The following is a 26,359-nucleotide window of genomic DNA, read 5'->3' as shown; positions in this document are numbered from 1 at the left end:
GGGACTTCTGAAACAGAGGTTTTCACCTCCAGGGGACTTAATCTTTGAACAAATAATGACTGGCACGATATCTTTTCTGGTATGATTTTTTTGCAAATTTACAAATCAAGAACGTGAAAAGTACTCCAGCGGTGTGGTCTGTCAGTAGGCACAGAGGGCTTGCTGCTTGCTCCCCACATCTGCGGTGACCTATTGTGAGCTGGCCCCTGGGACCCATCAGACCAAGGAGCTCAAATTTTCAAAGATGGTTGGGAGAACTGAAAGCAATTGATTGCACCAGCTTGACAGGGAAAGCCATCATGCACTAATAATACTAATAATACTAATTATTTATTTACGCAGTGGTCGGCTATATATCCAGCTGTTGCTGTGTCTTTATATGCTTTAGTCCACGGTTCTCCTTTCTCATTTTGTTTTTGTTTTGTTTGGGCTACAGCTGGAATTCAGGATGAAGCCCAGTTTATGAATTTATCAATCCCTAGGCGTCCCTTCCTTATTCCGATATGAAATAGAACATTCATGTCTCTTAAAAGTAAGAGGAAAGAAAACTAACAGTGTCAAAAAAAAATTTTAGTGTCAAAAATTTGATAACATTCATTTTCTTCTTTCATTTCTCCCATCCTTCTTCTCTAGTGTTGGAGAGGAAAGGTGAGAGAAAATACCATTACTGCCCCAAATGTGTCCTCTGGATGCTCTGTGCTGCGGAGAGGAAGGGCAGGTGGAGGAGCAAGTTGGTCAGAAGTTTTGGGAAAAGCAAACTGGACCAAAAAACTTAAAGAAATGAGAACACTGCAGCAAAAAGGAAAAAGAAATAATAACTTGGTAACTCTTGAGTTCTCTTTCTTTTTTTTTTTTTTTTGACCTAGCTTTAACTTTTCTCAGATTTCTGTAAGCCTAAGATATCATCTTCACCAGTACTGAAAGCCATATTCTATCCCCAAAGGTCCAGTGTCCTAATTTTTTCTTTCTGAGATTGTCATCCAAAATAGGTGAATGCAATTTTGATGCTTATTTTTCCAAGTTGACAACATTCAATTGTTATTCTCTACACATTTATTAAGCGGCATGTTGGTTCTCTAGATGAAAGATGAAGATGGCCAGTCCTTGTGTCTAGAATCTTGCAGTTTGGTTCACTACAGCAGACCTTATACAAATTCCCAAAACCACTCTCCATGTGGTCTCCCACCACTAATCTATGAGAATTACATGGCACCAATACCATTTCCCTTCACAGAAAGATACATCACAGGTGGTAGTGACTGGGTGATGGGCACTGAGGGGAGCACTTGATGGGATGAGCACTGGGTGTTATTCTATATGTTGGCAAATTGAACACCAATAAAAAATAAATTTATAAAATAAAAAAAGATACATCACTTATGGAGGCAAAGAGAAGAAGGAAACCAACATTTGTTGAACTTTGATGCCTGACAGGCACATGCTATGTGCTTTTGTATTTACAATCTCATCTATCTCTCCTCAAACTCTATGAAATTAATGCTGTTAATGCTCTTTTACAAATAAGAAAACTGAAGCTCCCCATTTCATAGAACTGATGCGGGAAAAGTTAGCATTGAATTCTAAACCTAAACTGAAGTCCAAAATCCAACCTCATATCTTTCTACCACATATTCCTACAAATAATGAAGAAAGGCTAGTCACCCAACAGATCCGTGCTGATAGAAAAGAAGAGATGCAAGGTGGAGTTACATAGTTTTCCAACCCAAATAACTTTCGGGCCCTGGCAGGTAATGAGCTAAGTGAAACAGACAAGACGTAACACAGTGGGGAATTCTGGAACTTATTGCTGGTTGGAAGGACTTGCCAATCTAAAGCTACAAAATCAAATGTACTTTTAAAAACCGTGTAGAAATCTGATTCTATTTGGAGCCAAAATTGGTACCCAGTATTAATGTGCAACTTCTACTTTAACTGTTACATTGAGCACCCGATTATTTTTATTGTGGTAAAAAACAAATCATAAAATTTACTATCTTAACCATTTTTTAGGATATAGTCTAATGCCACTAAGCACATTCATATTGCTGTGCAACCATCACCACCATCCATCCCCAAATGTTCTCATCAGCCCATCAAACAGCTCCCTATCCCCCCTACTCCAGCCTCTGGAAACTACCTTTCTACTTTCCATTTCTATGACTTTAACTCACCTACGTATCTAATAAAAATGGAATCATACAGTATTTATCCTTTGTGACTGACTTTTTCTCAACATAACATCCTCAAGGTTCATCCTTGTTGCAGCACGAGTCAGAACTTCCTTCCTTTTTAAGACTGAATAATATCCATTGTATGGATACACCATATTTGTTATCCATTCACCCATTCAGCCATCAATACACATTGGCTTTGTTCTTGCCTTTTGGCTCTTGTAAATAATACTGCTACGAGCATTGGTGTCCAGATGTCTGTCCAAAAGCCTGCTTTCAGTTCTTTCAGGCATATACTCAGAAGTGGAATTGTTGGATCATATGGCAATTCTATGTTTAATATCTTGAAGGATTATTTTACTGTTTTCCATAATAGCTGCACCATTTAACATTTCCACCAACAGGGCACAAGTGCTATTTCTCCACATTCCTAACAATTGTTATTTTCTGTTCATTTGGGTTTTTCATCTTGTAAAAATTATTCAAATGGGTGCTGAGTGGTTATATCCCTGTGGTTTTGACTTGCCTTTCTCTAGTCATTAGTGATGTTCAGTAACTTTTCATGTACTCATTGGCCATCTGTACATATTTAGAGAAATAAGAGAAATGTCTACTCATGTCCTTTGCCCATTTTTTAATTGGGTTTTTGGAGGGTTTCGTTGTTGTTGAGTTGTAGGAGTTCTTAATATATTCTGGGTATTGATCCTTTATCATATATGATTTGCAAATATTTTCTCCCTTTTTGTGGATTGCCTTTCACTCTGTTGAGGTTATCCTTTGATGTACAAAAGTTTTAAATTTTCATCAAGTCCAATTTTTATGTCATCTTTTCTTACTTTACCTGTGTTTTTGCTGTCATATCCAAGAAGCCATTGCCAAATCCAATGTCATAAAGATTTTCTCCCTATGTTTTCTTCTAAGAATTCTATAATTTTAAACATCTTTATGGCTCTTTTTAGCTTTTCCATTTAGGTATTTAATCCATTTTAGATAATTTTTGTACGTGGTGTAAGATAAGGTCCAATTTCATTATTTTGCTTGTAGATATCTAGTTTCCCCAGCACCATTTGTTGAAAAGACTGTCTTTTCATCATAGAATGGTATTGACATCCTTATCAAAAATAATTTGATCATATATTTGGGAGTTTAATTCTGGGCTCTTTTTTCTATTCCTATGATCTCCCTGTCTGTCTTTATGCCAATACCACACTCTTGATTACTGTAGCTTTGTAGTAACTTTTGAAAGTGGAAAGTGTGAGTCCTCTAACTTTATGGGTTTTGAAGGATTTTTTGGCTTTTCAGGGTCCTTTCAAATTCCATCTGAATCTTAGGATAGATTTTCCCATTTCTGCAAAAACATCATTGGGATTTTGATAGGACTGCAATGTATCCATAGATCACCTTGGGGAGTATTGCCACCTTAATAATATTAAGTCCTCAATCATTGAATATAAGATGTATTTCTATTTATTTATTTCTTTAATTTCTCCCAGCAACATTTTGTAGTTTTCAGTGTATAAGTCTTTTACTTGTTTGATTTGGTTTGTTTACTCCTAAGTAATTTATTCTTTTTTAAGCTATATAAGTGGAACTGTTACCTTAATGTCATTTTGATTGTCCACTATTCGTGTATAGAAAGGCCTCGAATTTTTGCATGTTGATTTTGTATCTTGCAGAATTGGTTTTCTAATTGAACAGTTGTGTGTGTGTGTGTGTGTGTGTGTGTGTGTCTGTGTGTGTGTGTAATCTTTAGTGGTTTCTACATACGTCATCTGTGAACACAGATGATTTTTCTTCTTCCTTCCCACTTCAGTTGTCTTTTGTTTCTTTTCTTGCTTAATCATTCTGTTTGAAACTTCTAATCCTATATTGAACAGAAGTGTTGAGAGTGGGCATCCTTGTCTTATTCTTCATCTTAGAAGAAAAGTTTCCAGTCTTTCACCAGTTTGTATGATGTTAGCTGTGAGCTTTTCATTATGTGACCTTTATTATGCTGAGATAGCTTCCTTCTAATCCTAGTTTGTTGAATGTTTTTATCATGAAAGGGTGTTGAATTTCATTAAATGCTTTTCTGAATCAATTGAAATGATCATGTGGGTTTTTTTTTTCCTTCATTCTGTAACTGTGATGTATTACACTGATTGATTTTCATATATTAAATCATCCTTGCATTCCAGCTATAAATACCATTTGGTCATGGTATGTAATCCTTTTAATATGCTGCTGGATTCAGTTTGTTAGTATTTTGTTAAGGATTTTTCCATCAATATTCATCAAGGATATTGGCCTATAGTTTTCTTCTTTTTTAAAGATTTTATTTATTTATGAGAGACACAGAGAGAGAGAGAGAGAGGCAGAGACACAGGCAGAGAGAAGCAGGCTCCATGAAGGGAGCCTGACGTGGGACTCCATCCTGGGTCTCCAGGATCAGGCCCTGGGCTAAAGGCGACGCTAAACCGCTGAGCCACCAGGGTTGCCCTGGCCTATGGTTTTCTTGTTGGTTTTTTGTCTGGCTTTGGTAGCAGAGTAATGCTGCCTTCATAGAATGAATTAGAAAGTCTTTTTTTCAATTTTTTGGAAGCCTTCAAGAAGGATTTTTCTTTAAATGTTTGGCAGAATTAACCAATGAAACCATCTAGTGCAAGGCTTCTTTGTTGTCAGGTTTTTCATTACTGATCTAATCTTCTTACTAGTTCTGTAAGTCCGTTCAGATTCTCTATTCCTTCATGATTCAGTGTAAGCAGGCTGTGTATTTGTAGTGATCTGTCTTTTTTATATGGGTTATCCACTCTGTTGGCATACAATTGTTCATAGTAGTCACTTATAATCCTTTTTATTTCCATAAAATCAGCTAAAGGGTTGTCAAATTTGTAGATGTCTGCTCTAATTCTTTATTATTTCTTTTTGCTATATTTAAGTTTAGTTTGTTCTTCTTTTTCTAGTCTCTTAAGGTGTGAAGTCAGATTTTTCCATTTGATAATTTTTATTTATTTATTTATTTATTTATTTATTTATTTATTTATTTATTGTTTGGGGGGTTTTTTGTTTTTTGTTTTTTTGTTTTTTGTTTTTTTTTTACTTTTCTCTTTTTTTAATGCAGCATTTTCAGCTATAAATTCCTTTCTTTTCACTGGTTTGCTGCATTCCATAATTTTTGGTATGTTGTGTTTTTGTTTTCATTTTCTCTGAAGATATTTTCTAATTTCCCTTGTGATTTCTTCTTTGACACATAGATTGTTTAAGAGTATACTGCTTAATTTCCACATATTTGTGAATTTTCCAATTTTCCTTCTATTACTGATTTCTACTTTCATTCCACTGTAAGCAGAAAAGATACTTTGCATAATGTCAATCTTTATAAATTTTTTAAGACTTATTTAGTGGCCTAATATGTGGTCTACCCCAGGAAACGGTCCATGTGCCCTTGACAAAAATGGATAATCAGATCTTATTGGGTGAAATATACCCTATATGTCTGTTAGGTCCAATTGGCATATATTGTTCCAAGTCCTCTGTTTCCTTACTGGTGTTCTTTCTCATTGTTTAGTATGTGATTTAAAAAAAAAAATTGTTAGGAAGTTAAAGAAGGCACTGAAATACTTTAAGTAGGCTGTTCCAAATCAGGCCGCATCCACCATGTGTTAAATTATCCTCCTATATTGAAATATGTATATTTGAATGTTTAAAGCAACTTTTCCCAGGGCTGTAATATTGGTTATATGGTATATGCACTATTCAATTATGGATTTGTGGATTGGCTTTTGTTTTCAGATCAGTAGCCACCATTCCATAGCCCTGGAGCAATGGAAGGGTGGGATGCAATTCTCCTCTCAGTGCATAGCCTGTATTCTGATAGAGGTTTTGGTGTTTTACACTCCCAAGAAGGCATAAAATACAGCTGCAATTCAACTGATGATTTCTACCAGCCCACACAGCATCTTAAAAGGACTTAGGAAAGTGGGTAATGAAGGGAAAAAAGTCAAATCGGTGTGAGGTCTCTACCACTTGGAGACCAAATAAATGCAGCTGAAGGGCTCACAATAGAAATCACACACCGGGGATCCCTGGGTGGCGCAGCGGTTTAGCACCTGCCTTTGGCCCAGGGTGCGATCCTGGAGACCCGGGATCGAATCCCACATCAGGCTCCCGGTGCACGGAGCCTGCTTCTCCCTCTGCCTGTGTCTCTGCCTCTCTCTCTCTCTCTCTGTGACTATCATACATAAATAAATTTAAAAAATTAAAAAAAAAAAAAAAGAAATCACACACCAGGGACGCCTGGGTGGCTCAGCAGTTGAGCACCTCCCTTTGGCTCAGGGCCTGATCCTGGACTCCTGGGATCTAGTCTCACATCGGGCTCCCTGCATGGAGCCTGCTTCTCCCTCTGCCTGTGTCTCTGCCTCTTCCTGTGTGTCTCTCATAAATAAACAAATAAAATCTTAAAAAAGAAAAAAAAAGAAATCACATACCAGCCCCAAGTGCCCCACTTACAACCTCTGTCATAAGGAACAGTTGCATGCCAGGCCCACACAACAGGCCTGTCCTCCAATGCCTTGTCCAGTCACTAACTACCCAGCAGTGGCAATATCTTCATGTCTTCTTGCTTTTTTAGTGCCTTATCAAAGAACCTTGACGAAGCCCTAGGAAAGCCAACTCCCCCGGCCCCCCATCTTTCTCCTTGCACAGAACACTGATTTTGTTCAAAATCTCATCTTTTTTCCAAAGCAGAGATCATTTTATGTGCACACTAGTCCATTATCTCTCCATGATTGACATCCTCTTTCCCTACTAACAGCTATTAAAAACCAGTCTTATGCTCAGTGTGATGCAGACTTTAGGTCCATCCTGCCTTCGTTATGTGTCACTCCTAAGAGGAAAAGCACATGTGTATCAGACCTACTGTGTATCTGAGCTGGCTTAGATTTTTGGCACTTTATAATGGAAACAATAGTCTGCGAGTCCGGCCAGTATTGACTCCGTGAAAACTGCAATGGTTCTACTGGTTCACTACTTTCACAATAGTCTACCAGGACAAGTATGGCCTGTTTTTATCCAATGGTGAAAATGATTTAACGCATTATTTTTTTTCTTTTTTAATTAGTATCTCAGAAGCAGATATAAATTTCCATGTGCCAATAGAATAATAAGTGCCTAGGGTTGTGGTGTCACTCTGTTTTATTATCACTCTTCTCTGTTAATCATTTACTTAGATATGTTGATTATACAACTACCTGTTTCAAGTCCTTTTTCGTACATTAGTACCCTAAAGTGTACAGTTCCTTGTATTGTACAAATTGAAACATCCTGAGACATCTATAACCCAAGAGTTTTTGTTGAGAACTCAGACTTACACTTCTCTTAATGCAATCAAAATCGCCCCATCTGTGTTTTAGAAGCTCAAAATAATTTATTCTGGCCAATTTTAGAAGATTTGGAGAGAGCTTTGAATCTGGAGTTGGTCATTTCCATTTAAAAGTCTCTGTCTTGGGAAATTACTGCTTGCTAGCATACCAAATCCTAATTGAAAAACCTTTACACCTGGTGGTGGCATGCATTTAATTTACTTGTGTCCTATTAGGAACATGCCTGGGTCAGGGAAGGAATGCACATTGGAATCTTGATGATTTGTGTTTTATAGAGTCTGTCCCTGTGGGCTACCTCAGCCCCAAGACACTAATAAATAGTCCCAGATCCAGGTTGTATCTCTTTATTATAGCTAAGAACTGCATCCAAGCAATACCTCAATTTAAAACATCTCCAAATTCAGTTCAGTTCAATTCAGTGCAATTTATGAAGTAATTATCAAGTGCACTAGGCATCTCCTGAGTCTCTGGGAGTATAGCAAAGAATAGAATTCAGTCCCTACTTTCATGGATTCCACAAAAAGAGAAAGGTTAATAAATAGCTTGAAAATTAAAATTAAGGTATACATGAGGTGGTAAGTAAGGGAACAAGAAGAGGAGCTTCTGGCTACCAGTGGAGGGGGGCAGGATAATTTCCCAAAGAGGGTGGTTCAGATATCACAGAGTGTCAGGGAAACATGATGCAGGTCCAGGCTCAGATACGGGTCAAAAAACCCAGAAAGTTCCAGAGAGATGGAAGATTAGGCTCTCCCTGAGTCCTCCAGGCACTAACTAGGCACCTTCCTAGCCCAGTAAATATCTGTGGTACTGAACAAGTGAGCATGAAGTAATTTTAAAAGAAGCGCATGACAACTACTGGCCACAGAATGATTGTTACTGATTTACATGGGTCTCTAAAGGGCTTCCACGTTCAGGCTATCGACTGGTTTGAACTGGGGATTCCTGTATTGACCTGATTTTGAAGTGATTCTGCATAAAAGCAACCCCCCTCCCTTTTTTTCAATGAAAAGAGTCAATAGAAAATAGTTTTAAAGCCACCTTAAATATATAAGCTTTGGGGGATGGAGATGAAATGGCCCAATGTCTGTTCCTACCACTTAACTCCCTTTAGTGATACATACGTATCAAACAATATACAGACTGAGAAATGTTACCTTTTCCTTTGTCACCATTTTTTCACCATCTAGGACAGCTTCAGAAGCTGCCTTTCCCTCCTCCCCCTTCCCGAGGACACTGCTGATGGAGGACAGGACTAGGAGGCATTGAGGACGCTCCATGTCACCTTACACAGGCTCTTCCTAACCACTTACTCTGTTGCTTTCAAAAGCTGATTTGTAGGAGCTCTAAGAGTGGGAAAACATATTTTCTTTCTACCCTTCTGAATTTTTTACCGGAGCTCCTGTAACCAGAGATTAACAAGGGTAAAGCCTGCAAATTTATTTAATAAAAGTTTTACCTGGTACACAAATTTTCCCAAGGAAATGAAGACCCAAAGAAGCAATAAACTGCACGTTTGGATAATAGGTTTAATGAAGATGGGAAAGTTGTGGGGAAATGGGATAGGGAGCAAGGAGGTATGAGTTAGGGGTCTGTGGTAAACTGAGGGAAACTGTGCACAGTCTATTTGTTCCAGTCCCTCTGGAGTCCCCCCATCCTCAGAGATAGGAGGCTCCATTCCTCCAGGTAGAGGGAGGACACCTTTCACCTCAGGGTCTTATCACCAACTTCAGGGGAAGGTCAGAAAATCCCTTCTGTATCTGCTGTTTCTCAAAGTCTTCCAGCTTGAAATAAACAATATGTTCAGGTGTCATATTTTGGGGTAGCGTGTTCTAAACCTGTCAGAGCCCAAACTTAATGGTGAACTCATACTTCCAGGAATAATTCTTAAATTGAGTTAAATTTCTTTACTTCCCTTTTCTTCTTTTCCATCTTTTTTTTTTCTTTTTACTGATTTTGTGAGTCTGTCTCTATAATCCGGCAGCGACATAGGTTATTTCAAGTAAATGTGTCTTCCTAAACAGAATTTTAAGGTTCAAACATGCAGTAACTGAGAGAGCACCCAGATTCTGACCAATCAGCTAAAAGGCAACTCCCTTCTCAGGAGCAAGTGTTGTGAGGAACTGGGCCATCATCACATATGGTACATATAAAGCTAGTTTGTCTGAGCCGTTGGGGGGCTTACTTCTTTCTAAAATGAGATTATGCTAGAAAAGATGTTTCAGTTGGTCTCAATACCCGTGTACAGAGGAGCTGGAGGCTGGTATCACTCACAAGTTTTTGAAGACTCATACAGTACCAGACGTTTTGTCATCTAAGACACTTAGATTAGAAGGATCCTCGAAGGGTCTGACAGTCCATCCTTTTGGGAAAGGAGGCCTCTCTCACATCCACAGATGTATTACAATGTTCACAATGTTCCTCAACAATCTTTACAGGTTACAAAGCACCTTCAAAGCTACTTCCCCTTCTGCTAGCCACAGTCCTGGGAGTTAAGAGTTAAAAGTATTTATAGAGCCACCCACGTGCCACAGGCAAAATGGCACAGCCCCTTGTGTCTGATGGGTACAGGACAAGGATGGGGGCTTTGGAGTGCAGGCAGGTCCCCTGGCCATGACAGATGTGGTGGAAGTCAGTGCTCAGGTAATGGGGAGTGACCAGGTGGGCTTCCCAGCCAACCTGTGAGCTGGGGCCTCTGATGCAGAAATCCTTCAGGCAGGCTGGAAGAGGGGACACAGAGGCCCAGGCAAAAGAGAGGAAGGGTATGGGTGGCTGAGGCAGGGAATGAGGGAGAACGGGAGGGGGTTGAAAGGGCCGGTTCTGGAAGGGTTTACTTCCTCATTTACCCTGTGAGGCAACAGGAAGCCCTGGAGGATTTTCAGCGGGGAACACACTTGATCAGATGTGCACTGGAGCCAGTTCACTTTATCCACAAAGTGAAAAAGCCGCTGGACGGGAGAGCTGGAGACCAGGCCAGATGGGAGGCCTTGCCTGATGGGGTCCTAAGCTCAGGGAGGGGCAGGTGGGGATGTAGAGGAGTGTCCCCAGAACCTGCTGAGGCTCCCCGAGAAAAAGCAGCCAGCCACTCCCTTCTCCAGGGCAATCTTCCTCATCTTATTAGATGCTCTCAGAGCCTTTTTTCTCTGAGAAGCACTCGTCTTCCTTTCCCAAAAGCACGGAGTGTCTCCCAAAGGAGTATGCCCATTGACACCCCCGCCCCCAGGAGGACCAGGAGGAGAGGAGAGAGGCCAGGACACAGGTCCCAGTGCAGGAAGAGTGACTGGGGTGGGTGGGGATGGCAGGGAAGACTGAACCCCAGGCTCCCTGGCTTCCTGCCATTTGTGAACCTCCGGAGATCCTCGCAGGGTGAGCTTCCTCTGAGCCAGTCCAACCGTAAGAACAGATAATGCTACAAATCTGTGTCCTCGGGGTATTGAGTCATTTTTTGTAAATCATCTAGAAAAGCATTTCGGGGCTTGAAAGCACAATTTATTGTTGCATTATTAAATGGTCCCAGCAGCAAGCCGCGTCCTTTTTATTGACAAAGTAAAAATGAGGCAACCCAAAGGGCAAGACACTGGAAAATAGGGCTAAAGCTAAGGCATCCCGGGCCGCCCCGCCCTGCTTCCGTAATAGACTCCTCCTACTGTCCTCCAACCTGCATGCCAGAGAAACGATCAGACATTGGGGACCCTTAGAGAAAGTTACATCCTGTTTAAAAAAAAACTGCAGCTGGGGTGGCTCAGCAGTTTAGCGCCCACCTTCAGCCCAGGGCCTGATCCTGGAGACCTGGGATCAAGTCCCATGTCAGGCTCCCTGCATGGAGCCTGCTTCTCCCTCTGCCTGTGTCTCTGCCTCTCTCTCTCTCTCTCTCTCTCTCTGTGTCTCTCATGAATAAAATAAATAAAATCTTAAAAAATAAAAATTAATAAAAGCAAGGTATTTTTTAAAGTACATCCATTTCTGCCAAAATTGAGGTATAAAGCCAGGAAAAATAAGTGATCAAAAGCAGATAAATGAAGCATTTGTTGTGCTTCTCAAGGACCCTGGCTTGGGGCAACCACCTCCTCTTCCACCCTGTCTTTCTCCAACTGACAGCCCTTCCCTACCCTCTGCCCTGTCTCCGTGGCGCCCCCCAACCCTTAGGAGGGACCTACCTGGTGCCCAGAGGCCCTCAGGTTCCAGGAGGCCTGTGCTCTAGGTCAAGCCATACCCTTCTCTGGGAACCCTCTTTTCATGTACACAACTCAGACAAACCCTGTAGACCATCACTGCCCTGGTAACCGGGGCTTTCCCAAGACCTGGTCAGCAAAAGCTGTCCCTGCCTCATACTTTTCTGCAAACCCTCAAATAATTTCTTCTGCATCTCCTCCTTCCTTCCAACTGAGTGGCCTCTGCTTTATCACCCTTCAACCTAAATAAAATGAAGTACATATTTCACCTAGGTAAATATGCCAATTATTTTTTCTTCCTATTTCTTTATTTATTTTTATTTTTTTTAAAGATTTTATTTATTTATCCATGAAAGACAGAGAGAGGCAGAGACATAGGCAGAGGGAGAAGCAGGCTTCCTGCAGGGAGCCCGATTTGGGACTCGATCTCAAGATCCCAGGATCACGCCCTGAGCGGAAGGCAGATGCTCAACCACTGAGCCACTCAGGTGTCCCGTTTTCTTCCTATTTTAAAGTGATTTTTAGAAACAGTATCTTGTCAAAAAATTATTTAATATCTGTAAAGGGAAAAAAAATGTTTCCTTACCCTGTAGATTGAACCTCTTACCCTGTTCTGTCTCTGCCCTGTTATTCTGTTAAAGCCAACCTCCTCCAGTAAAACTTCCTCTGAATCCAGGTGGAGAAGGGCTCCTAGGCATGGAGAGGGGGGAGGTGGGCAGAAGGGAGCAAGATTAGGAGAAAAGCCAGGATCTGGAGTGGCTAATTTTATTTATATAGCAAGTTTCCTGCTCACAAAATGCTTCGATGGACACTATTTCATTGATCCTTGCTCAAACCTATGAAGACTAAGTAAAATCAAGTGACTTGCTGGAGCCATACAGCTAGCAGGTATAGATCACCCCATCCTCACTGTTGTCTCCCTCGGATGTCTGGCAAAGCCTCCCACCTCTGCCAGGAGCTCTCCACCCACTTGCGTTCACCTTGCACCTCAGGGATGGTACACAGCTTAGTGTGCAGGTGCCTTTGCCTCCAGGATGAGGTTCAGGTGCAAGTCCTTACGTCTGGTACACATGTCCACGGTCCCCCTGCCGGCTCGCCTCAAACACCCTCCCCACACCTGTAAGCTTCGGCATGTGCCTGTCTCTTCCTGGGCTGCCTTCTTTTCCAGGACAGGGCCTCTGGGCAAATACTGTTTCTTCTCTCTTCTCCACGCTCTGTTCGCCAGGTTGTACACATGTGCTTGTAAATCTCTGCCTCCCATGCAGATTTGCAGTTCCTTCAAGGACTGCATTGGTGTTCTCAATACCTGGTACTTCTTGTCACCATTTTCCGTCTTCTGGGCCCCTTCCAAATCCTCTGATTATATCACCCCTAGGCCTCAGTTTCCCCATCTGTAAGATGGGCAAAATCACCATCAAAGAAGTGATGCTGTAAGAAATAAAATAATAAATGTGACAAGCCTGCTTGATGATTGATACCTGCTGGGATTTTTTAAATTATTATTTTAGTCTTGCCATTGTCCAGCCATGTCCCTCTTTGATGGGTAAGAGAAGGACACAGCCTCTGTCTCTACCCGTTTCCGTCTCTATTTCTCTTCATTTTGCCCCATTTCACCCTCTACCCACCAAAGGAGAAAAATTTTAAGAAAGAAACAGCATGGTGGCCAAAAACTTTTTAAAGAAATAGAAAATAAAGAAAACTTCAATCCTATTAAACATCTCAGTTCCCTTATTTTATGTCTTTTGAGTAGTAATTTCTACCATCATTTTACTTTCAGTATAAATTTAACCACGCATTTTGTAATATTGTGCAGAGAATTTTGACTTTCTTGCCTCCTCTTATTTACAGAATTTTTTTTTCTCATGCTTTTAGAGAAAGCATGAGATATTTTCAAATTCCCCCACACAATATGTTTGTCTTCCTGGGAAATTTTAATAAAAATCTAAAAATAATAAAATTTAAGATTATAAAATAGATGGAGCTATGTGAAATCATCTCTGATTCTTTTCACCTCAGAAGGAAATAACTTCCCACATTTGTTAAGACACTTCGCTTCCTCCAACAACTTTCTTCAACTAGTTTCATATTAAAACACTTTTTTTAAATTTCAATTCATGTTTCCCTTATCAACACCTTAGCAGCCTTAAAATTTGCCTTGCAAACAAGTTGAAATCCTCAGAATGGATTATGAGAAGTATGCATATCCCTACCAAAACTAAACATATTAAGCATTTAAATATTTTTAATCAGAACTATTACAAGGTTTAAATTAGAGATAAATGGTTTCAATGCAATATTTAAAACATCCGAGACCTGGTGAGCTTGTATTACTTTCCTTTCCTTCACCACACTCACTGAAGATCAGAGAGAGCACAGAGAGCTTTACATTTTTTTTTCAATTATTACCTTCTTTTAACTGGGTGAATTCAATATGAGTCCAGCCAAGAGGATTTGCTGCTTTTGTATCTGTAACTAAGAGACAAGTTCTAAGCATGCTGAAGAAATGGAAAACCACTCTGGTTCTGGATCTTCATTTTGGGAGCTCCCACTCTTAGGTCATATAATTAACTGAAATTGGGCAACAGTTTTTCCTCAAGTGAAAATCCAGAAAAACCAGGAGAGTTGTTTCAGATCAGAAAATGTGAAGGAGAGAAAAGCATGGTTTTCCTCCTAGGTATTCATGCTTCTGATCTGTTTTGTGAAAAGAATCCAAAGGGGGATCCTTAGCCTGGGAACAAATATGGTTGCTGAGACCCTGAAGGAGCAGGTGTGGTGGGAACCTTTAGGAGTCAGCTGCGTGAAAAGGTGGCACTATTCCAGAGTCATGTACGTTTCTCTGCCGTTTTCCTGGGAGCTTAGACCACAAGAGATTTGAGAGCTCACTATGCTTGCCCATGCCTCACATCCCAGTTGTAGATAGGTCTACTGTCATGGTGAACAGAGTTTGGAATCTGTGAATTGTGATGCCTGCCCTCCTCGATAATTACATGAGCTTGGAAGTTGTTTAACTCTTTATATCTCTGTTTCCCTGAGTGCCAAAGAGTGCTTGCTTCAAAGCATTATCATGAACTTCAGATTGAACAAAGGACGCAGGTACCCAGCACATCACAAGTGCATAAAGCAAGGACCCAACAAATGCTTGCTCCTCTTTTACTTGTCTAGGATATGAGCCTCAAATGTGCTAAGGAAACCATAAAATTTTTTTGAAAATCAATATTCAGGAAACCAATATTATGTCATCATCTAAAAGTCAATGTCTCATTTGTTTAAGGACTGTACATTCAGAAGAAAAGTTATTGTGTTTGTGATGATAAGATAGTATATGGTGTGAACAGTGAAATGATCATCTCACCCGCATAGCTGAGAAGGGTGCTGTTGTAAATCATCCATTCCCAAACTATTGGTGAGGAAATACCTAAAATTCCAACAGAAAATGCTGAAATTGACAGAATGAAAAAAATGGGGTGAAATGGAAGTCAAGATGTGTGAAATCAAGATATTGGGCAAATAGACAATATGAGAGCAGCTACTAAATAACAAATGCACTAATTTCAGAACCTGACACAAAGAAAGTGTCAGATGTCAGGAACATAATGGTCAGCCACAGGATACAGATCCAGCCCTTTTGGGTAGATGTGTCTATCATCAACCATACAAATGTATGGTGACAGCAGGTGTGCCAAGGTGCAGAGTGAAGAACAAATGCAAGGTGCTGTAGGGTCTTACAACAAATGACAGGATGTAGATTGGTGGCTAGGAAAGACTTTCCTAAGATATGATGCTCAAAATGGGAACTGAGAGATGAGGAGGGATTCTTTGGAGAGAAGTGGCTTTTCAAGTGGGACCCCAGAGTTTCCTCCTCCTAGGAAGAAAATGCAGTCTTATTCAACATGTGAGGATTGGAGACAAGGCAATGTGTGTCTGAAGCTCAGAGAGGCAGGGACAAGATGAGCCAGAGGAGATCGGGTGGCCATGAGGGATACACGGCCAAGTTTTCCAAAATGTGCTGGTAAAACATCAGTGATCAGCAAGTTAGCTTCTAGCCCAGCCCTTCTGTCTCCGTCAGTACAGGGAAATGAGCATTCAGGAAAAGAGCCGATGCAGGAATATTCAGATTCAGGAAGGAGTAGATCCAAGGCGACATCCAGAGGCGCCCTCTGCTGGCCAAAAATCATCTTCCCTTGTGATGGATACAGATTCTGCCGGAAGGGTATATATCCATTGTATTATTCCCTCTGTTTTTGTATATGTTTGAATTTTTACCTAATAATGAATGTTTTAAGTTAAAAGTAAAAGAGCCCTATCTTACCAGCCCCAGTTTGATTATAAATATGGGTCAGGAGCCAGGTGTTTCCCTGAGACTGTAACCCTTGGCTGGCCTTTTCAAGAGAAGGGCTGTGATTACCCTCCCTAAGGAGGAGGGAAGAGACAGGCTCATTCTGTTTGTTGAAGAATCAAAGAATTAGAGTACTTGGTTCAATTCCGTGAACCTCCTACATCTGGGGAATTAGGCTATAAATCCTATGAAGCATTCTCTGAGGATTTCCAAGAATTGTTTACACCCAGACCACAAACAACACGACAGGAATACAGACTTTATTTCTCCGTGTTTTGGCATTTACAGCTCAGATAGAAATTGTGAAGAAGCAGAGTAGGAGAGCAATGAAGAATTGTGCACATTTTTTGAAATTTTCATTTTCTCTGTGGTTCCAGCTTTATATTTGGAATACTCTTTCTTCCTCTCTATTTCTTCCTCTCTCTTGCTCTCTCTTCCATTCTACCTTTCCTTCTGCCTTGCTTTTTCTCTAAGTGCCAATTCTTAACATACACCAGGTACCATACAAGGTAGTAGAGGACAGGAAGGTAAACAAGGAGGCACTCATCCTTACCTAAAGGTCAACACAATAATTAAATTTAAATTAAATTAAATAATTAACATTAAAATGAAGTAAATTAAAGCACAGATCAAACATAATTTTAGACCAGGATATGTACTCTGAAGGAAGGGGATAGCACCCTTGATATGAAAACACGTTTGTAGAGTGAATGAATTTGCACTTGGCGGTGAGAAGTAGCCCCCTCCTAGTCTTCAGGTCCCCAAATCAAAACAGTTTCTTGCATTGTAATATTTCCAAGGGTCTTTTAGCCTATACCAGACCCATTCTTTCCATTCTTCCAAAAAGGAAATGTTTAAAGTGAGATGGTAGAGCTTTTGTTCACAACACCCTCCTCTAGCCCCCATCAACCATTCTCTGAACTATTATTTTATCCTAAATAAAATATATAAATTTTCTACATCTTTCCTTAGGATTGCATTTAGATCCAACTTGAGGAATATTACAGGAAAGCAAGTTACTTGTAATAAAAAAAACAGAGGTTAGCAGTAATGAATTCTTTCAATGGAGTTCCTTGAAAGCAAATCTGGATTTGGAGCAAAGCCATGGGATTCAGAGCAAAGGCAGGAGAAGAGCAAGTAGAGCAGGCCATTGACATTGAAAAAGACTAATTTCCTTTCTTATTTTGAATTTATTTGAGTTTTAGGAACAGTGAGAAGGTTACATTTGGGCAACACCAAACATTAGTTCATTAATACAACTACTGTTTAAAAAATAATTCAACTTCATGTCATGTTTCCCCCAGGAAATGGGGGGAAAGAGTGAAGAAGAGCAGAGCAGAAGCAAAGCAGGACAGAAGGAAAGACTGTCATAGAGAGGAGAAGAAAGAGAAGGAAGAAAAGGACACACACAAAAAAAACAAAACATGTAAACACTAGTTGGGGAAAGGACACCCAAAGGAAGCAAGGAGAAAAAAGGGAAGAAAGTCAAAACTTTGTTATTCACTTGAACAACACAATATTGATTTATATCAGTTCTCTTTGAAATGCTAATTAGATAACTAGCTAGTATCAGATTCAAAACCCTCATTCTGAATAAAAAATCTTTATTCAAAATGGAAAAGTACCTTAGTCTTCCTCTGAGGAACTAGTCTCTGAATTACTAAGCAACCTCTGCAACAATTCAAATGCACAGATCTCAGAACCCAGAAGTAATCCCGACCTCATCTAGAGGTTTTTAAAGAAAAATTCTTGGATTATATTTCCAAAGGTGCTACATCTTTTACCAAATCTTATCCAAATATATAGAGATATTCAGTTCAAAATTATAGGATAAACTGCCACACTGACTTTATGATCATTGAATTGTCTTATTCCAAGTCAGATCAATTCTTTGGGCTGCTGTGAGAAAACAAAATTACCTGGGGTCAGCTGGACTCAATTCGGGGTTTACTGGAAGGAAGAACTTCTCCTCTACCCTCTTAGTTATATGTATGAGGGCCTGCAAATTAAATCAACAAACAGATTAGCAAGACAAAATACAGACTCAATTACATATGTAATCATGTGTGCGATTATGTAAATTATGTATGTAATCATGTGTGCACACACAAGCATTCCCAAGGAAATATGACTCTAGGAGGTCATTAGATTTTGGAATTTATCTTAATAGGGGATGAGAGATGGCAGATGGACACTTCTGGGAAAACAAATGATTTCTAAAAAGTGGGGGAGAAAAGGCATTTATGGAAAAACAAGTGACTTGTGGAGAAATAAAGCACTATAAAAAAGTGGAGGGGAGATATAATAGTTTTATGATAGTCTATTTGGGTGTGGTGCTGACTTTTCCTCTCCAAGAAGGTTCAAGTTACTCCTGGGGAGGGCATTTATGATAATTGAGTTCTTTTAAGGCACTCTGCTTTAAGGCAGATAAAAGATTCCAGGAACTCAAATGCCTTCAACTGGAAATAATTTTTACAGTGGTTTATTCTGGACCCCTCCAGATGCAATGCACCCAAATGGCACATATTGCGAATCCTTGGATTTGGATGGTTTTGCAATCTCGTATTTCTTAGTCAGTCAAGTGGCATTCGAAATCATCTTCTTAGAACTGTGGCAGCCTACCCAGAAATTCATGTTCTCTCTCTTTCTGAGAAGGGTATTACACTAACATCAGGGGGCATAGAGGAAGATTTGTCTTATTTCCATGAGAACGCAAACACTGTCATCTACAGCCAGATTGCTTCCAGGTATCCCATTGATCCTGTGTACATGGAACACAAAGACTGTAGGCCTGCAGGTTCTTGGGGAAATAATCAGACACACGCCTCTAGGGCCAGAAAAGTCTGGTGAAGAGATAGGTGTGCTGAGTGCTGAGGTAGACTAGAGGAGTGGAGATGCTGGAGTGCAGGGAATCTCTCAGGGAGAGGCTGCTAAGGGAGGAGGCCCAGGTGCAGCATCCCAACCAGTGCCAGTAACTCAAGGATGAGCAGATAAAAATGGAGAAGCAAGAGATAAAGAATAGAAGGAAAAGTGGGAAACAGACAAATCTGAAATAAAGAGGAAGAGATTCAGTAAAGTGAAAGGCTATTCTTGGGGTAAAAGGAAGCTTATCACATGTTTGCAATCTTGTGGAGGAAGAGCTGGGATACAGAGGGTTTAACTGAAAAGTCTCTTTTCCAGGAAGCAGAGGGTAGCTTTGCAGTAGAAGGGCAATTTTCATCAGAAATAAGAGAGGGGAAAGAAAGAGGAAGATAAATCACATAACCTCTCCAAGGGAGACTTGGTTTCTTTTCTATAAAATGAGATCATTGCACTAGATAAGATCTGAGGTCCTATCATCTATTGCAACCTTTTAATAAATAAGAGAATCCCATTGAGTCTTCTGTAGCTGTTTTGTGTGTTTGATTTTAGAGTGAAGTTTTGTAAGCTATTCATTCTTTTGCACCAAAATTCTCATGGACACATTATATATTCCTGGAACTACTGAGGAAATCCTTGTATTTCAATATCTTAATGGTGTGGGAGGTGCTGGAAATATTGTTCAGTGTCACTTACATAATATTCCAGCTTGGGATGTGTAACCTGAATCTAACCATGAGGAAACAGACAAATCCAAAACAAGGAACACTCTTTTTTTTTTTTTTTGTACTGTACTCTTCAAAAAAATGCCAATGTCAAAAAGAAAGAAAGTCAGTGGAAATATTTCTGATTTAAAAAACTATATTGATAAGACAACCAAATGCAATATCTGATTCCAGACTCAATTCTGTACCACAGGGGAAAATCCTAAATGGACATTGTTAAAGTCAATTGATGAAATTGGAATATTGATAGTGGATACAGTGGATTAGAAAAAAAGTATTGTATCAGTGTTAAATTGACCAAAGTTGATAAATTTATTGTGGTTATCTAAAAGAATATCTCTAGTCATAAGAAAGAGACAATGATATATTTTTGGGTAAAGAACCATTGTCTTAGTCCTTTTTAAAAAAAAAAAAGATTTTATTTATTTATTCATGAGAGACACAGAGAGAGCCAGAGACATAGACAGAGGGAGAAGCAGGCTCTCTGTGGGGAGCCAGATGCAGGACTCAATCCCAGGACCCTGGGATCACACACTGAGCCACTCAGGCATCCCTGTCTTAGTCTTTTTGAGTTGCTATAACAAAATACTACAAGCTGGATAGTTTATAAACAGCAGAAATATATTGGTCACAGTTCTGGAGGCTAGAAGTCCAAGATCAGGGTGCCAGCATAGTCTGGTGAGAGCTCTCTTCTGAGCTGAAGACTTCTCATAGTATTCTTGGGTGGCAGAAGGGGCTTAGGAAGCTCTCTGGGCCTCTTTTAGAAGGCACTGATCCCATTCATAATTTAAACATCTCCCAGAGGCTCCTCCTACTAATACCAGCCTCTTTAAGGGTTAGGGTTTCAACATATGAATGGAGGGGGACATGAACAATCAGACCCTAGCAGCCAAGATGTATGCAATTTACTCTCAAATGGTTCAGAGAAAAAAGGCTAGAGAGGGGGCGGGGTGGGCAGGTGGAGGCTAGTGATAAAGTAAAAGAGGCCAAATGACAGTCTGGGCAAAGAGAATATAAGTATTCAATATTCAATAGACAACTTTTTTACTTCTGCAATTCTCCTGTTAAGTTTGAAATAATTTTCAAATAAAGAGTGAAAATATACATTGTTAGCTAAAACAGTACTTAAGGTTCTATCTGCCAGCATCAAAAGTTCCAGAGAATTCTACTTTAATGATAATGCAGTGCCTTACTAAGGGAATTTATCTTGAAACAACTGAGCTGACATTATTTGTGTAAAAGCAAAAAATTAAGGATTTCATGGTAATGTGAATTTGTAATAAGGAATAAGTCTAAGATTGCCCTGTATTTTCTGTTTGGGGATATATTCATCTTATAAAAATTAATTGCTAAACAGAAAGGAAAAAAATCAAACGAACCAAGGAAATTCCAATTGTTGCTATAGCAAAGAATTCATAAAGGGGGGTCATCCATGGACATGAAATTTGCCTTGGCTATAGGCAAAAAATTTACTTTGTAAATTGTAAGATACATAGAAAGCAAAGCTGATAGAAAATCTTCCCTTTTCTATTGCCAGAATATTTTCTTACCAAGTTCCTGAAGTGTCCTGGAGCAGGCTCAATTACTTTTTTAGGACATGCAATAAAAGGGGTGAAGAGGGATGCCTGGGTGGCACAGCGGTTGAGCACTTGCCTTTACTTCAGGGCGTGATCCTAGGGTCGGGGATCGAGTCCCACATCAGGCTCCCTGCGAGGAGCCTGCTTCTCCTTCTGCCTATGTCTCTGCCTCTTTCTCTGTGTCTTTCATGAATGAATAGGTAGAAAATCTTTAAAAATAAATAAAAATAAAAGGGGTGAAGATTACAGGGGAAGATGGACTAGGCTATTTTTCCAATTCTTTTACATGCAAGAGCAGATGATTTAAGGATGCTGTGTATGCAACGTTTTGTTATGCTTTACCATTAGTCACTGCTTTGAAAAACAGCCTTTAATAACGCCTGCCTGTGAAAAACCGTACCCTCGTGGTTCCGACTCTCCGGAGTCAGCTAGCGCTTGGTCTAGTTGACCAGCAATGCAGCCATCTTCCTGCAGGTGGCGCTGCGCGTGAACGCCGTCCTCAGGGCGCCAGGGTGTGAACAGGAGGTGGGGCTTTCGGCTGGTGCCGCCCTGCAGGGGATGCACCGTACTCAGAGAGGAGGACACAGTCTACTCCAAAACCATCTGTGCCGCAGCAAACAGTAGAGATAAGGAACGAGGTCATGAGTAGCTTCTGTGTCACTCAAAGGTGTTGGGATTAAAACAGCACAACCTTTTGTTCTTATGTCCTAAACTGAAAATAAGGGTGTCATTCTCGAAGTCATTATTCCATGACCCTTTATTTCCCATTGTCTCACCTTCTTCTTCTCCTTACTTTTCTTCCCACCGTGTCCTTTCATCTCCCAAATTTGCTTTACAATTGAGGTAGATGGTTCCCACCCCATAGAAATTATACTTTCATTAAAAGAGAGAGAGAGAAAGAAAGAAACAGAACAAACGAACAACAAAAAATATATTTTAAAAACACAAGAAAAAGAAAAGAAATTACATTATCAAAAATTCTTTTGTGTGCTGGTCTCCAACTGACCTAAAATATTGCCATAACTGCTCGAGAGATATGGTAGCAGAAGATTTCTGTGCTGGCCAGAAAAAAACCCCTGAAGATCCAGAGTAAGATGTGGGCTTTCTGCTAGCTTGATTGGGAGTGGATATGAGAAGTAGCCATTGGAAGGTATTTCTCACCAATATTGTCTTTTGAAGTTCACCTTACTCAAGGGGAATGTGTTAGAAATGATCGTTGAGGTTGACTGTGTTTTCCATTAATTAGTGTGCATCTTTCCTACAGGAGTCATTTTTTTCCAATTCATTTTTCAAAGATCATAGACAACAGCCGTTCTCTATCAAAATATAAAAACAAAATACAGTTCTATCCCCAGTTCTTGGCAATCCTTCTATTTCTTGTCCAAAGACTATAAGGTGGCCTGGTTATGATAAGTTAATGGATCTGTGGAGAAATGCCAGCTGGACTGTAAAACTCAAAACCTATTCTTAGTCTTGGTAAATCTTGTTATGGTGTGTTGCACAGTGTGCAAACTGACTAACCCTTCAGTGGCAAAGTGAATTCCCCAAAAGAGCTCCTCTCCTAAAGGAAGCCAGTATGTTTTCAGGTGAGCCCTATCCATGTCTGGACCATACAAGCAATGCTTCAGACACAGCAGATGACGGCAAAGCGGAGGGAAATGATAAAACTTATTTTAAAAACTTGTAAACAAACTTTTAAAGAACATACTAAACAAATGCAGTTCGTAAAATAAGAGAAATGGTTGAGAGGTGATTTCTGTACAATCTTTCCTCTATGAAAGAATAAGTGGTGAGTGCCAGTGAGCAAACATGTCTTCTTCTAAGAGAATGGCAGTAAGGAACAGACAAAAGCTATAGGAAGAATTATGTTCAGATTATAGTAGGACAAACTGCATACCAGGTAAGACAAGAAACATTACCAAGGAGGTTTTATGGCCTTCTTATTTGTAAGAAAGAATAAACTTTCCTTTGTGAATGAAGTGCATTTATTCTTGTTTAGAAGCAGAAAGTAAATCAGCTAGCCCCTCAGGTTTCCAGTGATTATTTATCCCTTTCATCCGCAGAATCTCAAAGCTGCCAGGAACCTTGGAGATTATCCACTTTATAAATGAGGACACCAGTTGAAATGATTGTCCAAAGTCATGCAGAGTTGACACAGCAAGCCAATCTGTCAACCTCCAGTCCATAGCTGTTTTCCAACTACACAAAATCACCTCCTTACTTTACCTACTTCCACCATATACACAGAAAGCTCACCCCACCCCACCCCATTTCCAGATCCCACACCCCACGTGTGTTTTGAATAGCATTCCTGTCATAGGTCATGACTTCTCCATATGGTTGGGCCCACAGAGGGCAGACACTAGGAGCCCCATCTGATTAAGCTCAGCTTAATACTCAAAGAAGTGAAGAGCTTTGCTGAGGTCACAGGTACTTGTCCCAAGCCCCCAGCTCCATATGACTTATTTTCTGGGGACAGCACTGCATGTCACTTTTGACAAAATGTCTTCCTTTTTGCCTTTGTAGGATTCACAGCGGCAGCCTCCCTCGTGTCTTTGGCTTGGGCCTTGGCCTCTTACCAGAAGGCTCTCCGGGACTCTCGAGATGACAAGAAGCCCATCAGCTACATGGCTGTTGTCATCCAGTTCTGCTGGCATTTCTTCACCATTGCTGCCAGAGTCATCACCTTTGCCCTCTTTGCCTCGGTTTTCCAGCTGTACTTTGGGATCTTCATTGTCCTCCACTGGTGCATCATGACCTTCTGGATTGTCCACTGTGAGACAGAATTCTGTATCACCAAATGGGAAGAGATTGTGTTCGACATGGTGGTGGGGATCATCTACATCTTCAGCTGGTTCAACGTCAAGGAAGGCAGGACACGCTGCAGGCTCTTCATTTACTATTTTGTGATCCTGCTGGAAAATACAGCCTTGAGTGCCCTCTGGTACCTCTACAAGGCTCCCCCATTTGCAGATGCGTTTGCCATCCCAGCACTGTGTGTGGTGTTCAGCAGCTTTTTAACTGGAGTCGTTTTTATGCTGATGTATTATGCCTTCTTTCACCCCAATGGACCCAGATTCGGGCAGTCACCCAGTTGTGCTTGTGAGGACCCAGTCGCTGCCTTCACCCTGCCTCCAGAAGTGGCCACCAGCACGCTCCGGTCCATCTCCAACAACCGCAGTGTCGCCAGCGACCGCGACCAGAAATTTGTAGAGCGGGATGGGTGTGTACCTGTCTTTCAGGTGAGGCCCACGGCTCCGTCCACCCCGTCATCTCGCCTGCCACGGATTGAAGAATCCGTCATTAAAATTGACCTGTTCAGGAATAGGTACCCAGCGTGGGAGAGACACGTTTTGGACAGAAGCCTTCGAAAGGCCATTTTAGCCTTTGAATGTTCCCCGTCTCCTCCGAGGCTGCAGTACAAAGATGATGCCCTGATCCAGGAGCGGTTGGAGTATGAAACCACGTTATAAGATGCAAGGCCTTGGAGGAGCCACAACCTCCAGGTGAAGGGGTGGCAGCAGGGCCGTGGCAATAATGAAACTTTGTCCTAGAGCAGGGCAACGAGCTGTAATGCGCTTCGTCTGACCCTGCATCAGCTGACTGCCTGCTGCTGGTCTCCTTCCAAAACAGCCACTGAAGGGAAGGGAAACGGGCCAGCTCAGCAGGACTCCTTGTTGCTACCAACCCCTCCTGCCCACTTTCAGCGTGTCCACCAGAGGGTACTATGATCACGGAAAATGTTGCCTCCAATCAATAGGGTGTTTTGATGAAGTTAATTGACCTTTGCATAAAAATATACAGTCACACACACACACACACACACACACACACACACACACGGCACCAGTCCTCTGTCAAAATAGCTTAGGTGATTTTTCTTGATGCAAAGCTCTGATTCTGAATATAAAATCAGAGAGAAAATATATCCCTCAAGACTCCAGAAAAAAAAAATAGTACTACTTAGGAAAGAATTTCATAGACCATTCTCATCTGGAAACCACTACCACACGTGAAAATCCTACCCAATGGACAACAAACTCAACTGTTGTTTACATGTGTATGCGAATCGGTAGAATGGTTCACTTTCAACACATTTCAGGATCTGTCTCTTATTTTAAGTTTTCAGTTGAGAACATCCTCTCCGACAGAAATCCTATGCAGCACATGTATGGCTTTTGACAAGACCAGGGAGCTCTCAATGATTTCGTGATGTAAACTAAATGATCATCATGATTCAGTCTTCAGTCGCAAAAATGTAGTAAGTACATGAAGAGGAAGCAGGGAAACAAGGCAAAAGGAGTGTCTGATTTCCTGGCCTGTGCAGCTCATGCGGGCTCATAGGTGCAGAGCAACAGGAGAGGAATATGCTGAACTGGATGTTTCGAGACGTAGGGAAGCATGGCTCTGTGTGAATACAGGCAAGCGCGAGTCCAGAGCACGCTGCGCCACACCTTCCTAGTGCCAAACATGTCCAACCACAGGACTGATGTGGAAGTCCCAAACACCTGAGAACGAGTGGCATGAGCCCCCCAAAGTGGACGTGAGAGTGCACCATCAAGTTCCCCACTGTGTACAGACTCCCCTCTCCCCAACCCAAGGTCAAAGTGATGTGTCTTTTAGAGGCTTTGGACACTTTTTAGTAAGTATGAGCAGACAGTGCAGTGAATATGCTATGAGACAACCCTTCCCAACTGATGGAGGGCTTATCACTAGATCCAGCTAAGATTTGTATTTGAATCATTTGTAAAGTCGCACTCTGAACAAACTTCTGGGTTTTTAATACCTCCGTACGGCAAGTAAACGTCCCTTGCTTTCTGTTCCCAGTGTCCTCAGTCATGGTGCTTTTCGTTGCATTAAAAGTGCCGGTCAAACTTTGATAGTATTTTTTTATAGTTGGTGCAGAGTGGAATAACTCATGGATTATTTCAATATTTTTGTAATAAAAAATATAGGGTATACATATAGGCATCATCACTTTTTTTATAGACCTGGAATCGTTTAAAACACTTTAAGCATCAGAATTACTTGGGATGTCAGGAACTGGTCCACAAATCCCATCAGCCTGCCTCAGCAGTTTGAGAACACTTGTCTCTTGCAAGATCACCCTACTTTGCAATGTCGGTGCCCCCAGGAACCTGGCCAGGGGTGCTATCAGGATA

At 40.8% G+C, this 26,359-nt stretch overlaps 1 protein-coding gene across 2 annotated transcripts in view; it reads left to right on the top strand.

The window, feature by feature from the left end:
* Positions 1-26,359, top strand: part of XKR4 (XK related 4) — a 441,904-nt gene that overhangs the window by 400,078 nt on the left and 15,467 nt on the right. The window contains exon 3 of one of the 2 annotated variants that reach the window (XR_012020188.1): positions 23,724-25,839. Coding sequence is in view for 1 of the 2 variants with exons in the window: in XM_072804607.1 (XP_072660708.1) it covers positions 23,724-24,670 (947 nt within the window). In the remaining variant the exon portion in view is untranslated. Of the gene's footprint in view, positions 1-23,723; positions 26,076-26,359 lie in introns of those variants that run through there. The other variant, XM_072804607.1, reaches the window with a different exon arrangement.

The sequence above is a fragment of the Canis lupus genome, chromosome 28 (assembly GCF_048164855.1).
Source record: "Canis lupus baileyi chromosome 28, mCanLup2.hap1, whole genome shotgun sequence".
In the NCBI taxonomy this organism is placed as follows: domain Eukaryota; kingdom Metazoa; phylum Chordata; class Mammalia; order Carnivora; family Canidae; genus Canis; species Canis lupus.
The sequence above is the reverse complement of the archived record's forward strand: the minus strand, read 5'-3'. Positions and strand labels throughout refer to the sequence as shown.